Source organism: Xiphophorus maculatus, chromosome 7 (assembly GCF_002775205.1).
Source record: "Xiphophorus maculatus strain JP 163 A chromosome 7, X_maculatus-5.0-male, whole genome shotgun sequence".
Classification (NCBI taxonomy): domain Eukaryota; kingdom Metazoa; phylum Chordata; class Actinopteri; order Cyprinodontiformes; family Poeciliidae; genus Xiphophorus; species Xiphophorus maculatus.
The window spans coordinates 21,830,761-21,847,772 of NC_036449.1; the positions used below are offsets into that span (position 1 = coordinate 21,830,761).

Below are 17,012 nucleotides of genomic sequence, written 5' to 3' on the forward strand. Positions count from 1 at the left end.
AGCTGCAGTAAAAAAAAATAAAAATCTTTTAGGAAATGCTTAAATACAAGAAACAGAATACATGTTTAGATTTTTAAATATACTTTGCAAAAATTTGTTTATGGTGACCATTTTGTATTTATCAGTTATCTAAAGTATTTAAAAATTGTAACTTAAAAGATATAAGTAAGAAAATGTTGCCTGAAAGGTTGTTTCTTCTATTCACTGGCTCCCTGTTAAATTAAGAATAGAAAATAGAATAATATTGAAAATTCTCACCTTTCAAAGGGAGGCTATCAGCTGAGCTGTTGCTGTCAATAACTTCATATTTCTGCATTCCTTGATGTCTGTGTTCTAGCCAAAGTAATTGAATGTGTTATTGCTGTGACTAACTACAGAGAAATTTCAAAACTTAATCTTGACAAGGTTTTTTTTATCGCCCACTTTAGAAAATGAAACTTACACATTAAATAGATTCATTACAAATTAAGTGAAATATTTCAAATCTTTTTTTTCTTAATAATGTGATTATTATGGCTTGCAGATAATGAAAACACAACGTTATGTCTCAGAAAATTAAAATGTTACATAATGCCAATTAAAAATACGTTTTAAAGTATAAAATAGATGTTATGGTCATATAATAGCCCACACAAACATCATGGGTAAGTGTCCAGAAAATGTTCATTCAGACACAAGGAGGGTAAGCTACAAAAAGTCGATGAAAAGGAAGCTGCTTGTCCACATATTGCTGTATCCAAACATTATTCCTGGAAACGTGAGTGAAACAAAGACATGTGGTAGAAAAAAAAAAAGTACACCAACAAAATTAATTCATGAATCTGGGGATGTTTCACAAGGAGTCACTACCCACAGACCAATTCTACAAATGTCTCATTATTGATGTCTAGTTCAAAGTCAGGTGAAACTTCAGGTGAAAGAAAAGTTTGCATCTAATTTGGTAACAGGTCCCAGAGTTTGGTGGAAGAGCGGAAAAGCGCAGTCTTCATGATGCTTGAAGTCCAGTTTTCAGTCTGCGATGATTTGGAGTGTCGTGTCTTCTGCTGGTGTTGGTCCTCTGCGTTAGACTTTTAAATTTGTCCATATAATTGAACTGAACTGAACATGTGTTTTCAAATAATAACCAGATGTATTTGTTTTACAAAGCACCTAAAGACACAATTTGCTGTGGATTAATTTGAATCAGAAGTTTACAAAGACTTTAAAACATTTGACTTTGTGAAAAATATGACAATTGTCTTGAAAAATATTATCCCGGTCATTTATTTGGCATCTAGCAAATATTCTCTTCTATTCTCATCAGACTTATAAATAGAAGAGTTTAGCTTGATTCAATGTCAGTGAGAAAAATATCTATTTATCAGAATGTCTGTCGTCACAGAGTTGAGTCTAATGCAGCATCTACAACATTTTAAACTAAAATAGACAATTTTTTTCCTGATTGCTGACAGTTCTGAAAAGCTTATTAAAACAATAAGTGAACCCAATGTTCACTTCAAAGAACTTCGAACCCAGCTTAGTGTGCAGGGTTGTAATTAAGTATCTTGTTTATGGCTTGTCAACAGCTATTCTTCCTCAGGCGAACTCCAAGTCTTCAAGGCCACTTTTTGCCACAAGTACAAATTCTGTCTGAAAAGCCTTTTGGGGGTTTTGACAACACACAAACTAAACAGAGTTTAAACTGTGCTTGTGTAGCATATCTACTATTCCAACCAGTGAGCTCTTGTTTACTTGCAGAATGCATTTTAATTAGAGGTTAAAAAGTCAGTTCATAAACTATTTACTTGACTGTAAAGTCAAAAGACACAGAAAATGGAGATTAAAGAGTGAGAGGAAGACAAAGGCAGAGAGGAAGAAAGCGAAGATGTCACAAGAGGAAAGATAAAGGCGGGGGAAATGCGTAAGGACTGTATGGAGTAGACAGTGTGAAGAGGGGAAGGAAGGAGGGCGCTGATACCAATCTTCCCCTCAGAGGAGAATAGGGGCTGATTGATGGCAGTGGGATTGCTCTGCAGGAGGGTAGGTAGGTGGATTCTCCCTGATGGAGAGAATAGAGCAGGTGAGATAATGGCTGAGGGAGGAACGGAGAGATAAAGAGAGAGAATGGACGCACTGACAGGAGTGGTGGATCGGTAGGAGGAGCTCTCCTGTCTGCTGAGATTTTTAGCAATGGTAGAGAGAGAACATTAGGGAGGGATGTGAAGGAGAGGGAAACATCCCATTGTCCTGGCAGACAGTGAGCTTGGCAGGACGGGAGTGTTCAAATCCCTTAGGCCTTTTAACTCCACCCTGTTGACAGCTGGCTGCCTGCTAGAGCACAATGCTTGCCCTGACACACAAACACTTACATCCAGGGAGCACAAAAAAGACCACAACAAAGGCGATTGTGAGGGAGGTACTGTAAAATAACTTGGACTCTTTACTGCACTTGAAAGAATTGGGAAGAAAGTGGAATGTTATGGAACTTGTGAATACTGTGTTGGGTTTTAGTTGGCTTCTTCAGAAAGATGTTTACATGGTGTTTTGTTATTTAGGGAAGTTTGAACTTTGGTTTCCAACTTCTGTTGGATCTCAGATTGAAAGATAATGCATTTTCAATGAGAAAAACCTGGGTGTGAAAGTCAACAGAGGCCTTTCTTCTACTTGTATTTTTGTGTTGCCCTGTAAACTCTCAACCTGTCAAGGATGGAAGGATGAATGGATTGATGGATGGATGGACTTTACATTTCCAGCTCCTCTGCATTATGTGCAGAGATTTTTTGTTTTGACATTTTGCTTCCAATTCATTATACTTTCTTCTAACATCTTGCAGTAATTTTAAACAAAAGGGTGTAGATCTTTTATACATTCTTTTGTTTTGTCCTTTAAACTGCAAACACACCCATAATTACAACACGAAAACCCCTCACAACTCAACTGTTTTCACCGTCACCATTTCTGTGTACACACATCATAACACACACAGCACTAATGGCTTATTGGTGACCTCAGGACAGTGTTTTGGTGAACAGAAAGGTCAGAAAGTCCTCTCAGCACTGGCTGTTGATAATGCGAGTGGCATAGAAAAGCTTCAAAAGCTTGTGCACTTCTGGGAGTATCCTTATTGTCAAAGGTGCTGCATCTATTGCTGGTGCCGCAGATGGTGCTGCAGTTATTGCTGAAGTCTGAATTGCTTTGACCAGCCATAATCAGCCAAACATTGCTGTTTATGAGAGAGTCTTGCTCAAAAGTGCAGACAAACAGCAGAGTAGCTGTTTCGACTGAGTGGTAGTAACTATCAACAATTACCAATTGTTTGTTGAAAGCAATACTCTGCTGGTAATTTTAAAAAAGCAATGAGTTGAGATCTCTTTTGCTGAATCAGAGCCATCATACAAACACCAGAGTCACCCGTCTGGAGGAAAAATTGCAGAGTCTACAGATAGAACAGATGTGCAGCTTCACTTTGCAGATGTATACATTGACAAATCTGCAAATGTTATCAGGCAGCTGAAACATTTCAGGTAAAGAAAAGAAAATCTCATTTTCTTCAGCTTTTTTGGTTATTAGGTAAAAACTTCCTATAAAGAAAAGCTATAGACTAGCAGTTTAGGGTTGTTTCAATATCATTTGGTAAAATCAGTCAGTGGTTTGGTTGTTTATTGCTTTTGAACAGTTATGTTGACACATTGTTTAATTTTTATGACAGAATGTTAGCATTTTCTTCTGATTTAAAAAAAAACAACTCCTCTAGCAAAAACAATCAATCCATTTTCTCATGTGATCTTCAGCCAGTTTGTCACTAAACATCCACAAAAAGACAGTTCATTCCCATTTTAGGTGATAAAAAGAACCAAAGTTAACAGTCAGAAATGAAATGATATTAACACTTCTTTTTTAATCTTTTCCATACGTTCACTTTTACATCATATTTCAGATGGCATAAAGCATTTTTGATTAAAGACTTCTTTAAAAACATATAGACGATTTCCACTCAAAGGAAGGTAAAATATGAAGACACTGTATAATACTGTTAACATTTTTTTAGTATACTCTTATAGCCTGCAAGAAAACACAATGACGTGAGGTTCTTTACTAAATAATAAAATCTCTTGAGAGCGTATAAAAGGATAAAAGTGTCTACAAGGTGCTGATGGTAGGATAGAGATGAAGGGGTTTGTAAATTACTCCAAAGAAGTTTAGAGTAGATTATGTAGAACATAAAACTTATGTTTTATAAAACATAAGTTTTATAAAGTTTATAAAACTCATCTTGGAGTGATTTTTTTTCCCCAGTAATGCAATAAAACAAATCATATTCTTCCATACTCCAGAGAGGTATGGAGTAAGGCAGATAAGGTAAACGCTGTATGAGCTGTGACGTTATGCAAATATTTCAACAATTACGTTTTTAGGAAATTATTCAGTGTAAAATTCTTGCTGCAGAGAGTTTTGGCAACGTAAAATAGCAGATCTGTATAACAGGGGAAAGTTCAAATAATATAAGTTTACATGTAGAGAATAAAGCTGTCTAAGAACACGATATGAAATTACAGAAATTTTATGTGAAATATTTGAGAAGGTATCTGTTATCTGTGTTTCTTGTTATGTTTAAACCACAAACTATAGTGAATTTTATTATGGTTTAATGTAAAAGCATGTGAGCAGTAAAGGCTTGGTTCAGACCTGAACTGATGTGTTTGTTATGCATCAGTGATTTCTTTCTGTTTTTATCGACAGGCCCTCCATCTCCTCCTCGCAACCCAATGTTTAACATGAATGACACCTGCCTGATGCTGGAGTGGTCGCCTCCCAGTGACACTGGGGGTCGCCGGGATCTCACATACAACGTCCAGTGCAAACGCTGCGGCCCTGGACCCAACCAGTGCCAGCTCTGTGAGGACGAGCTTCGCTTCCTGCCGAGGCCTTTGGGCCTGACCAATGCCACTGTAACCGTCACAGACTTCTCATCACACGCCAACTACACCTTTGAGATTGAGTCACTAAACGGTGTGTCGGACATGAGTACCTTCCCCCGGCAGGTTGCCATCATCACCGTCAGCACTGACCAGGGGGGTGAGTATATGAAAGTTGCAGTTGTTTACACCAACGCAGCGCCTTAGATCTTTTCTACCGCCTTCACTCCACTCTTAGTAACCATCCTCTCACTGCCTTGCTGCATTGTATTGAAATAAGCATAAATACGAGCTGAGTTAGATTGCTTTTAATGGCTGGAGGCTGAACATGACTGCTTTATAGCTTATTTGTTTAGCTTTGTCAGTATATTTAGCTGCCTTAGCTGATTTGCTTTAAAAGCTGGGTAGATTCTGAAAACATCTAATGTTTCTTAAACTACAAACTAGTTATCACCTCATTAGTGTTTCCCGATTCTAAAAATAAGTGACAGGACGGTTTCAGATTGTTTCATGACTCGTAAACCTCTATTTTTCTTACGTTGAGAATCTATTTAACTTTTTAAATATCTTCTAGAACAGTGTATGTGACAATTTGCAAACACTACTGTCCCACACCTGAAATAGTTAACTTGACAGACACCCATTGCAAACACATTCCTGTCGGTTTGCAGTTGTATCTGAATTTAATCACTTGCATCGTAGAAGCCGTACTTTGAGATTATATCCATCTGAGAAGGGATTGTTCAAGGACAGCATATGAAAGAAATGTTCTGGGTTTTCAATATCTGCAGAAGGGCATAACCAGAGGAAAGAATTTGGGAGAGATGGTGGTAAAGATAATGAAATACAATTTTGTTTCAGTCTGAGAGTGAAATGTCAATGAAGGAATTCAGATTTCTGTAGATGGCAATCGGTTATGGAACAATGTTCGCAACTTTTGCATTCTCACTTCATGCAAATGAAATTTTCCATCATATTTTTAAATTTATCTGAGGAGTTTGTAGTTTATAAATTCAAATTAATACGGAGCCCTGAGAAAGTCTGCAAGGAGTGTACTGAGATATTTTGTGTGTACTTTCTTGACTTGGTGAAAAAGGGCAGCAATGAACATTAACTTTGCTTTTCATGAAATATTTCATAAAAGCAGCATTGCAAACCTTTCAGCTAAAGGAATGAAGTTTCATTCATCTATCTCCTGTTTAATATAAACATTTGATATAATATTAAATATTTAAATGATTTAAATGATTAAATATTTGAAGGGCTGTTAAAAAGATACAAGTTGTTAAGTTAAATGAAGTACTATTTAGTATGAATCCAGATAAACTTAAGCTAATAGTTAATCAATTTCAAGTCACTTTCAAAGCTGATCTTTGCAGCATAACAACATTTGAATCTTAAAATTTCATAAGCACTCATTTGTTTATTTTTTTTTAACATTTTTTTTAAGAAATGGAACTATACACTCACATTGGCAATTAGCCTTAGCTTTTGAAACCTACTAATCAGAATTTATACTAAATGCCAACTCTTGAAATGTTAACTGCTTATAACATTTTCATTTTTATTACTTAGAAATCCTAAATTAGCCATTTGATGCATTCATAGCCTCAAATTATTGCTTTGCAAGGAATACTTCAACTAGTAAATTGGTAGAAAAACTGACTGTATCTGGCCTCATTTCTGAATAAATCAGTCAATTGCTTAATTTACAACATTGAGAACTTTTAAACTGTATGAACTTTTTGTCTGAGGTTTTCAGACAAATATTAACCCCTTACAGTCTGAATTTGTGTAGAGTGACAAAAAAATGTGTGTTTTGTACTGTCAAGCAAATGCTAAATTGAGCAGGTTGTTGATTTTATAGAGCATATGCAAAATGTTTGGCAAGAAATGCATACATTAAAAAAATAGGCATGGCTATTCATACCACCAACTGCTAGATGGTAATTGATGTCAATATTTCCAATGCACATTCATTATTAACACATTTATAATATTATGCACTAACCAGCATTCGTGGGATACAGATGCTGCTTTGCATTTTGAGGGAAATTTGCACAATTAGTTGGGTATTTAAGAAGAAGTTTTTGACACAAAATTACCTTCATTTCTTGATGTTTGTATTGCTTAAAAAGCAATAGATTTTCTGTATGTTGCAAAATATGAAAGAGATATTTCTGTTGTTTTGGATTTTCATAGTCCAAATCATCATTTCCTGCGGGACTGTGTTTGGTTTATTGCATACTTATTAACTGTCATTTTCAAACAGTTTTTGTCCACCTCCCTATGCTTACCTTCCTTTTTCCTTGCTTGTCCTCCTCTTTCCCTCTCTTGTGTTCTGTTTTCAGACATGTTTGTTTTACCTTTCTTCTTTGTTCTCTCCTATCCATATAACCTGCATGTTTCTGCCTCTGAGAGCATCTGGGAGAAATACATTTTCTCATACAGCCAAAGTACATTAGCTGCATTATTCTGTGTCTCAAAGGACAGCTCTAGATAGTACATGCGACTCTGCGTTACACACAGACTTTTTTATTTGATTAACATGCCTTGTTTAGAACATAGTCAAAGCTGGTCCCTTAGCTGTAGACAAGACGCATTTGAACACTAATATAGCCAGCTGCTGCTATTTAGGATCCTCAGGGGAGGAGGTAGATTTATGGCTCGCTGTTAGTGATAAACAGCCTAATGCTGTACTTTTAACACTGTTACGTTTTCAGAAAGCAGAATTTGATCAGTGCTGTTAAATTTAATGAGGATCATTAAAGGGGTATTGATCACACAGCTGTTTGTGTTGGTGTAACTGAACAATGTTCTTACCAGCCTGCGTGCTGATGGATATATAAATATGGTGCATAAATATTTTAAAGTGTTTGTGTATATTTTACAGCGCAATTCTTGTGCTTGAGGAAGGGAGTGAAATGTTGGTGTTTTTTTAAATTATCTACATTTTGTCTCCTAATATTCTAAGCTCATGATTACAAAGGGGTTAGTTTAAATCCACTTTTCAACATTCTGTCAAGTTAGAATCACAAACTTTAATGTATTTTAGCAGGGTTTTAGGTGATAGACAAATGCAAAGTTGCACATATTTGTGCAGCGTGAAGAGAATGGAACAAGGTTTCTACAATTTTCTTCATTAAAAGTCAGACGTTTTGTGCATTTATCCTATGATTCTTTAAAATAAAAATCCAGCAACCAAATCTGGCTACATTCACACAGCAGCTCTTGATGCTCAATTCAGATTTTTTTTTCTTTTTTATTTGCTGAAATCTGATTATTTTTGCATGTCAATCATATTTCTTGCAGATGCCACTTCAGTCAGATTTCAGTGTGAATGGCTTACAACCTCAAAGCGATCCAGACTTGCAGAATCGCAGTGCGTTTACAGAAGTAATAATGAATGTCACCGTCTATGTATTGATTTTGAAGTTTTTCAGCAATGGGAGCTGATAGTATTGCCACAACTTTTAGCGATGGTCTTTTGTGGAGCATTTGAACAGAGAGAAGTCTGTTTGGATGCATTGTTGGACCAGGAGAGGTGGGATAGTGAAGTGATTTGCTTCAGTGACATAGCCTTCTTTTATAATCTCATAATTATAATTTTCAGCCATTATTTTCATCTGGATTTACTGTGTCTAGCGTCTTCTGGTGCAGAATAATAATGCATGTCTCACGCCAATGAGGTGAAAGTTGGATGAAAAGTGACATGACAGTACAGACTGCAAATGCTTTGAGAATAATTGTATCTGATTTAATACCATATATGAATGTAGCACAAATCAAATTTTTTTCTAGCGTGAACAAAATTGTTATTGGGCCTTCCAGTTTTGCAATCTGTAAACTGGACATTTGGTTTTATGTTACCAATGACTTTGTTCTTTCCACTCTTCCATAAAAGCCACATTTGTGGCGCGTGCAACTAATGGTCGTCCTGATGGATTTCCCTGCAGTGAATCTCTGTAGTTCCTTCAGAGCATCGACGGGTCACTTCACTGCGCCTCTGATTAATATTCGCCTTACCCAGCATGGTAGAAGTTTGTTTTTGCAGTTGTGGTTGTAACATCACAAAATTGGAAAAGGCTTGATGCATCTAAATACTTTAGCAAGGCACTGTTTGTATCAAGCATACATTCTTTAGGGCTTCACACTTAACTAAATGGATCCTAAAATCTGATGCATCCATTCCATCTTGTGGCTTGTTGAGAAATGCCAATTTGCCTCAGTGTCAGCAGTCTGAAAGCTGCAGTTGCTTTTGAAAAGGTTGAAATGAGCTAAAGTGTGCCTAAGGTCAGCATATTCATCCCAGTCAAAGATAACCATGCAAACCATCAGACGAAAAGCAACATTTGCATGCAGCAGTAATATGCATGCATGCTTTGGCACAAACAGAACTCTTTTCCCCCCCTCAACACATCCACCTAAACTGCTCTGTGATGGGCTTGTTTGGAAAAGTGCACATAAAATTCATATACACCATTAGCATAGTGTTGCCATCAGCAGAAAGCAGACAGCCATGTGAATTTCAGTGTTTTCAGGAGTCTGCTGTAATAATATACTCTGACTATAAATAAATTAAACTCTGTCATTAAAATGCAGATGGACATTTTTGGTCAGTGATTTGTTCCAGTAAAGATGTGATTTGCTGTACTGAGAAGACAATAAAGAATTATAATTCACAAGGACAAACAACATCTGAGGTTTTTAGTGAGAAGATAATGTCCTCCAATTTGAGAATGAAATAGATGGCATATTTTAAAATTTCGACATGGTTTCTGAATTTACTCATTTATTGTCAGCTTAATGGCAGAAAGGATTCTCATTTTGCAGGGTGACACTTTTTTTGGTCTGATGTCCCTGAAGATGTTGGCAAAATATTTTTACTGAACTTTGCTGAAAAGATTAGTGACAGAGGCACATAGAAAATCAACAAGAGAACAAGTGGCAGACGCGGAAAATAAATTGAGATGATGGTTAAAAACAGGGGTGCCCAAAGTCGGTCCTCTGTATGTTTTAGTTCTGTCCCTGGTGGTAGTAGCAACCTTTTCAGCATGTCAGTGTTCTTCATAATCTAATGATTATAATCTAATGAGCCATCATTGGATCCAGGTGCGTTAAACCAGACAGAGAACTGTGATGTTCTCTGCAGAATGCCGGCCCTCGAGGACCGACTGGGCACCACTGCTTTAACCCTTTCATGCATGAATTATGATCCTTTGTGTGAGGATTTTTTTCCAATTTTCCTTTTTATTTTCTTAAGTTATAAAAAAAAGGTAGGAAAAAAAATTTCTTTTTTATTTTTTTAGGTGATCAATTGCAATCTTCTCCAAATGCGAAGTTGTTATTTGAAAAATACATCAGTAGTATTGTTCTCTAGGGTTTATCTGATGTCACAATATTTTTTTTTTTTTTACCTGCAAGACTCATCGACAGTAGAAGGAGGGACCGGGTCGGTTGGCATGTTTATTGTCTGTCTGCCATTTTGGATTTAACAAAAATAATTTCTTGGATTTGCAGCTGATGGCCAGTAGCTGATAGTGTATTTTATGATGCATTAGTGTCCACTTCAGTGGTCTGTGTGGATTTATAACATAAAAATTCACAAGAAGCACAAGAAAATAGCTTTTAGATAGCTGTCCACTGTAGTGACCGCTATGCATGAAAGGATTAAAAGGAAGGAGAAAATTAGATTTAAAAAGGAAAAGTACTTTTACAAATGTGAAAACAGAAAAAGTATGGCAAAATAAGAGAAATGTGAAAGAAAACTCAATTTAAAAAGCAGAATAAAGGAAAATGATTGATTAAAAGACTAAAGAAGACAAAGCCAGAGTAAGAACCAGGATAAGTTTGCTAACATTACGTTTGATCAAGCAAATAAATTAATCCTAGAGAATACAGTTGTACCAGGCTTCTATACTGTTGCAGGCTTTAGCCAAGCTGAAACATTTTAACAAAGTATTCTGACCTTGCTTGCAAGACAGATACATGAATCAATAGCTTATTGGCAGAATAAATATGTTTGAAATAAATCACTTTGTGGGCATAAAATAACCGAGGAAAAAAAGTTTAATTTTTGATTATGTAGTTAACTGTATTTTTATATCAGCTTTTAAATATCTGTCTATGAAAGACTGAAATTGCTTAAGTTGTGTCTCTTCCACTCTGTTAGGATTTTATGCTGTTCTCCCCTTCATTGGTTCTGACCTCAAAAAATTTTTAATATTTCATAACACAAATAGTTGTGAGAAAAGTTCTAAATAACCTGAAACCATTTACCAAGAAATGAATAAATAAGTCATAGACTCTATAATGACATTTATACATTTATTTATTGATGTACCATGTAGATGTTTTGGAAAAAATGATTAAATCAAACAGTTTTAGCTGTTTTATACAGTTACATGAACTTGCAAAATTGTACTGCAGTTGTACCGGAGATAACTCTGAAGTGGTCTACTTCACTGGACCCCCTGCGGTTTGCGTGCCACTCAACTTGCTCTACAGCTGACACCATCTCCCACACACTGCACGATGCCCTGTCCTCTACACCTACGCTAGGCTACTGTTCATCAAATTCAGCTCAGCATTCAATACAATCATTCCCCAGCAGCCGGTCGCCAAATGCTTCCTGCTGAGCCTCAACACACCCACCTGTAACTGGATTCTGGACTTCCTGACAGAGCGACCTCAGTCGGCGCGCATCAGCAGCGCAGCATCACAAACCATGAGGCTGAGCACAGGTGCCTCCCAAGGTTGTGAGCTCAGCCAACTGGTGGTTATGTCGCCTGACTACACTGCATGAATCCAAATATATATTATATATATACGACACAACTGTCACGGGGCTCATCAATGACAGCAATGATGAGTTTTACAATAACCTTTTCCTGAATGTGACAAAACCAAGAAAATGGTGGTTGATCTGAGTTTTCAGCATATTATTAACGTCTCATTAACAGCTCAGAGAAAAAGAGTCAGGACAACCAAGTTCCTCAGCAAGACTAGCGATATAAACTCTGTGACGAACACACGGCAAAGTCTAGCTTGTCTGAGACGAGCGAACCTACCATACCAGACCGATCCCGACATGCAGAATTTTTGTCTTCTCAGGTCTAAAAATTCCTCCAGCTGCATCTGATCCAAAATGGTGCTGTTCGCGTTCTGACTAAACCCAGGAAGATGGAGCACATCACCCAGTTGTAAAGTCCCTACTCTGGCTCCCAGTAGCTCCGAGGATAGACTTTAAAATACTGTTGTTAGTTTATAAATCACTGAACAGTTTAGCACCACGATACATTTCAGACCTTCCAGAACCTCTCGGGTCTTCTGGTTCTGCTCTGCTCTGCATCGAGAACCAGAACCAAACGAGGAGAAGCAGCATTCAGCTTCTATGCACCACAAATCTGGAACACTGAAGTGCCTTTAAATCTGGACTAAAAACCCACCTGTTTAGAGTTTCTTTGGAAACACAATCAATGAAACATTAATAAACAATCTGATGTGCAACGACAGCAAAATGTAATGTTTCATTGTTGACTTTGTATTTTTGTATTTGTGTTCTTATGATGTAAAGCACTTTGAAATGCCTTGCTCCTGAAAGGTTCTATAGAAATAAAATTGGATTTCATGCAGTGTAGTTTGGTCTACAACGCAGTGTGAGGACAGCTGAAACGATCATACGGAGCACTTTCTCCTCCATCCGGAATATTTTTCTGACTTTGCATAGCCTCCACAATATTCACTGACCCCGCCTGCCTTCTCATAGCCTGAGGTTCTGAAGCATCAACCAGAACTGTTTGGTTCTGTAACACGTCTTTATCCCCTCAGTAATGCACACCTCTCTGTGCACTTGCACTTTAGATTGGCTAGACAGTCAGAATGAACCCTCCTTCCATCCACTGGCTCTTCCTCCGCAGTCGCAGAGTAATACCACTTTTTGAGAGGTTGACTTTTGGGTGTTCTATGAAGTATAGATTTAGAAACAGTTTTTCAAGGTGCTGTGAAATGTTTTTTCCAACTATAAACATTTTTCACTCTCGTATTTATCTTTTAGGATATAAAATAGTCAAAGTTAGATTCTACTCTCAAGGAATTCCCCCTGCCTTGAAATCAAAACAACTGTTTTTATACAGCAGTAGCATTAAATGAATAGCATTTAGCATTTAGCAGCTTCCCTGTTCGAGGCAGCCTTTCTTCTGGCACCATGCCACGCTATAACTAACTATGACAAATTAGCCACATACCTAATTACTAGCTTGGGAAAATCACAATGATGTTTATTAGGCTGGGCATCATAAAGCGGCGTGCCTGTGCCCCAAGACCAAAGCTCTATACTAGAGAAACACTAATAATAACAGCTATACAAATTGGCTGAGTGAAATGACCAGGGCCCCAGAGGTGCTTAGCTGTGATGGGGTGAAGAGGAAGGTGACTTTCCGTGGATTAATCAATATGGCTATCCAAAGTGCTGCAGCGCTGGGGTTTGGATACCGGTGTTTCCTGCCACAGACGATATTTGCGTGTGTGTGTGTGTTTTATAGCATTTCTCACTTTGTAAAGCCGTTTTTTTATTTCAACAAATACTATGTTGTGAGGACCCGTGCTCCTTATGGGCCCCAAAGCTTGGGCCCCACATAAAGAAGTGCTGTTTTTGGATTAGGTTATAGAAATGCATAAAATATGAAAGGTGAAAGCAAAGTCCTTGTGAAGAAAAATGTAATGTGTGTCTAGATTTAGCTGAGAACCTGACTCCATTATGGGTTAATAGGAAAAAGCAGCCACTGATAAAAATGCTGAATACATCATGTTGCTAACTGGGTTTTTTTCTCCTCTCTCTGGACATATAGTTGTGGGTGAGAGGGTTTTGGGGGGTCCTACATCTTCTAGCAATGAAATGTGTGTGTTTTTCTGTGGGTGTGTTGGAGTGCCGTTAGATTGCTGACACCGGCCTTGTGGAAAGAGCAGTCATAAATAGAAGCTTCATGCTTGCTGGCTTATTAACAGTTGATTTATCCGACTCTCTGCGGGGAACACGCGCCCTTGGCACCCGAGCCCAGAGATCGGCCCCGGGGGGCCTCAATTACCCGATGTCGTGGGTATTTGAAGATGTGGTGAGGGGAAATCTGGTGTCTTCGTGTTACGAGCGTCGCACGCGCCTCACATTGCTGTGTACGCCAATCCCAGGGTCATCTTCATCATCACTCTTTCTCTTCACTGGCACACTCGCATTCACACCCACTCTTTATGCCTCCTGTGGTGGGAGATACAAGGGGGAATAATAGGATGGGAAAAATTTATTCGACAGCTCTCTTTCTCTACACTGATTTATCAGAGCATTCCCTCCAATGATGTGCCTTTATCTTTCTCAGTTTCTCTTGTCTCTCTGCTCCCTGCAATTTTTCCACATTAAGCACTGCTGTGTGTTTGACTTGTGTGTTCATCACACTGTACTGACAAGTACTAACATTATACCCAGTCATATTTTACAGGGTTAAGGCTGCTGTGACGCAGTGCTTTATTGCAGCAAGACTGAAGTTTTAAGACCTATTATTTAATCATAATGTTTGGCCTTCTTTTTATTCCTTCCCGTCAAATACTGCTTTATGTGTAATGCTGAACAAAAAAATCCTTGAAGAGGTTTTTCTTGTATTCTGTGCTAATTCTTTTACTCTATGGACGTATAATATCAAGTGGGTTCACGGTGTTATATTTTTCGACCGAATTATTTGTTTAGCATGTTCTATAAATGTTTTGATTTGTTTTAATGTTTCATTCTGAAACATCTGAATGTGACAGTTAAAAACTTTTTTGATTAGATATTTTTAGTAAAACACTCAAAAATCAACAAATGAAATGTTTTGCTGTCTATACTGTGGGACAAAATTAATTTTATAATCCTTTTCTGTATTTTTGTCAAATTTCTCTATGAAATATAGTATTTTTTTGTGCCAAAACTGTGATTATGGGGAGTTGAACTGAAGCAGTGAAGTCACCAGTCTGGTTGTTTGTTCAAGCTGTTAAGAGTATTGAAGTACATAAATGATATATATTATCAGTAAATATCGGTTATTGGCTAGAACAGCAATTTTAATATTTCGTATTGATATTGGCCTAAATGTTCCCTATTTTAAGCTCCTTTTAGCACAGTTAAAAAAAGAAGTTGTAAAGTATAACATAAGTATAAAAAAAATTGCAAATGTAAATTTAAATAATTTTTATTTTTAATCATGTAATCTCACTGAAATTTTTAGAATTACTTTATTCACCTTTTTCTAAAAATCACAATTTCCGCAATGTCTTTAAGGTCTTATTGTTTAAGTAAAATAAGAGAAGTTTGGTATTTTTCCATTTTATTTCTGTGAGGAGTTTGATCTGTTTATTATGCTCTGATGCTGCGTTTTCCAGGGGTGTAAATGTCACGGGACAACTGGAAGCTATTTCCTAATCAAAGTGAGAAATACAAGAGAAAACGAAACTTGGTTCTGTGTCAAACAAGACTGAGTAAGAACCCAAGGTTATATTGTTATATTAGGGGGTAATTATGTGAGAGGAACAGCAATAGTTTTAATGGTGTGAGATTATGCTACTGAAGTTAAATATTGTATTAATTTGGAATTTGCCTTGAGGCTTTTTACCGATCTTTACCAACAGATGTCAGCTACTGTGGGGGGCGATGTTGTTCTTCTGGAATAAATCAACCTACTTGTTTGACTTTATCTCATGTAATCACATAAAATATGATAAATTAGATCTCTACAGAGTTTTCACATGATTTTGGTCTTGGACAGCACTTCAGATTTTTCATGGAGCAAAGAGAGAAAAATGTTGACTTTTTCCCAGTTTCCAGTTGTGCTGAAGTTATATGCAGTACTGAATCTACTCATTGCTGTATTTGGATTTTAAATCCTACAAAAATGACTGAAATGAGAAGTAAGTGCTAATGGAGGAAGCTGAGCATGTAAATGTTGCTAATTATTGTAGTAGGTGATGGAATTAATAAATGTTGTGATGTTTTCTTGAAATGTTAATTAAAACTTCTGTTCCTGTGAATATTACGTCACGTCTTTTATAATGGTTAACACTTACAGGTGTCAATTGTTTTAGGTAAAAATGGAAAATTAACACATTTTATGAAAACGAGTCTTTGAGGCAACACATTTAAATTACATGTCATTAAGATAAAAATAATCCTGGATCATGGTTCTAGATAAATATCCAAATATTTTAGATAACATTTCTCAATATCAATTCATATCTTTTTGAAAAGGTTATGATTTAAAATCTCCATTTCTATTAAATGTTAAATAAAAAGACCTACACTAGATTCTTTTATGCTAAAGCTGAAGGACCAATCTGGTCAATTTTGTGAATAAACTTTATTAGATTACTCGTATGTTCTCTTGTAGTGGACGCAATATTGCAACACTTGAACCGGAAACAATTTTTTTACTGGTAAAAACAATAAAGTTATCTCTCAAGTGTGAAACTGTGGTGGTGAACATCACAATGATCCTTATTCAGCATCTCAAAACTGTGTGCATTTATTACGTTGTTTAGTTTTAGTCTTTGGGGAAATATGTTTTATGGATTATAGTGTTCTGCATTCTCAGTCTATCTTTGCTGTTCTCTTGATTGTTTGCAGTGAATTGTTTACTGATAAATGCAGAAAACAATTGGTTTTGTTTTATGTAATAAAGAAGTTAAAAATGTGACTTGGAAAAAAATTCAGGATGGATAGGAATCAATCACGTCTCTCTCCTCATCTTGCTAGTCCTATGAATACCTCTGAACAGCTAATTCTGCATCCCTCTCTAGCCCTGCAGTTGACCAAAATTATTAACCAAATTTAATTTTTGGTTAAATTACGACAACCCCTGGTCGGCCTGTGATTGTGTGTCGGCCCACTGGAAATGTCCCAGTACGCCAGATGGCCAGTCCAGCACTCAATACTGGACTGAACTAGGCCAACCAGTTCTGCTAAACCAATTAAAAATAACAGACCTTTGATGGACATACAGTTAAATGCAAAGTTATTAATATTCCTGGCAAATTTATATTTAATATTATTTTGATCCCATAAGAAAATATGTGGACGCTTGGTGGAAGATAATGAGT

General features: G+C 36.8%; 1 protein-coding gene across 1 annotated transcript in view; it reads left to right on the forward strand.

Annotated features, from left to right (window-relative positions):
- Nucleotides 1-17,012, forward strand: part of LOC102217539 (ephrin type-A receptor 6-like) — a 186,882-nt gene that overhangs the window by 91,960 nt on the left and 77,910 nt on the right. The window contains exon 5 of the mRNA XM_023337586.1: nt 4,720-5,055. Coding sequence (XP_023193354.1) covers nt 4,720-5,055 — 336 coding nt within the window. The remainder of the gene's footprint in view (nt 1-4,719; nt 5,056-17,012) is intronic.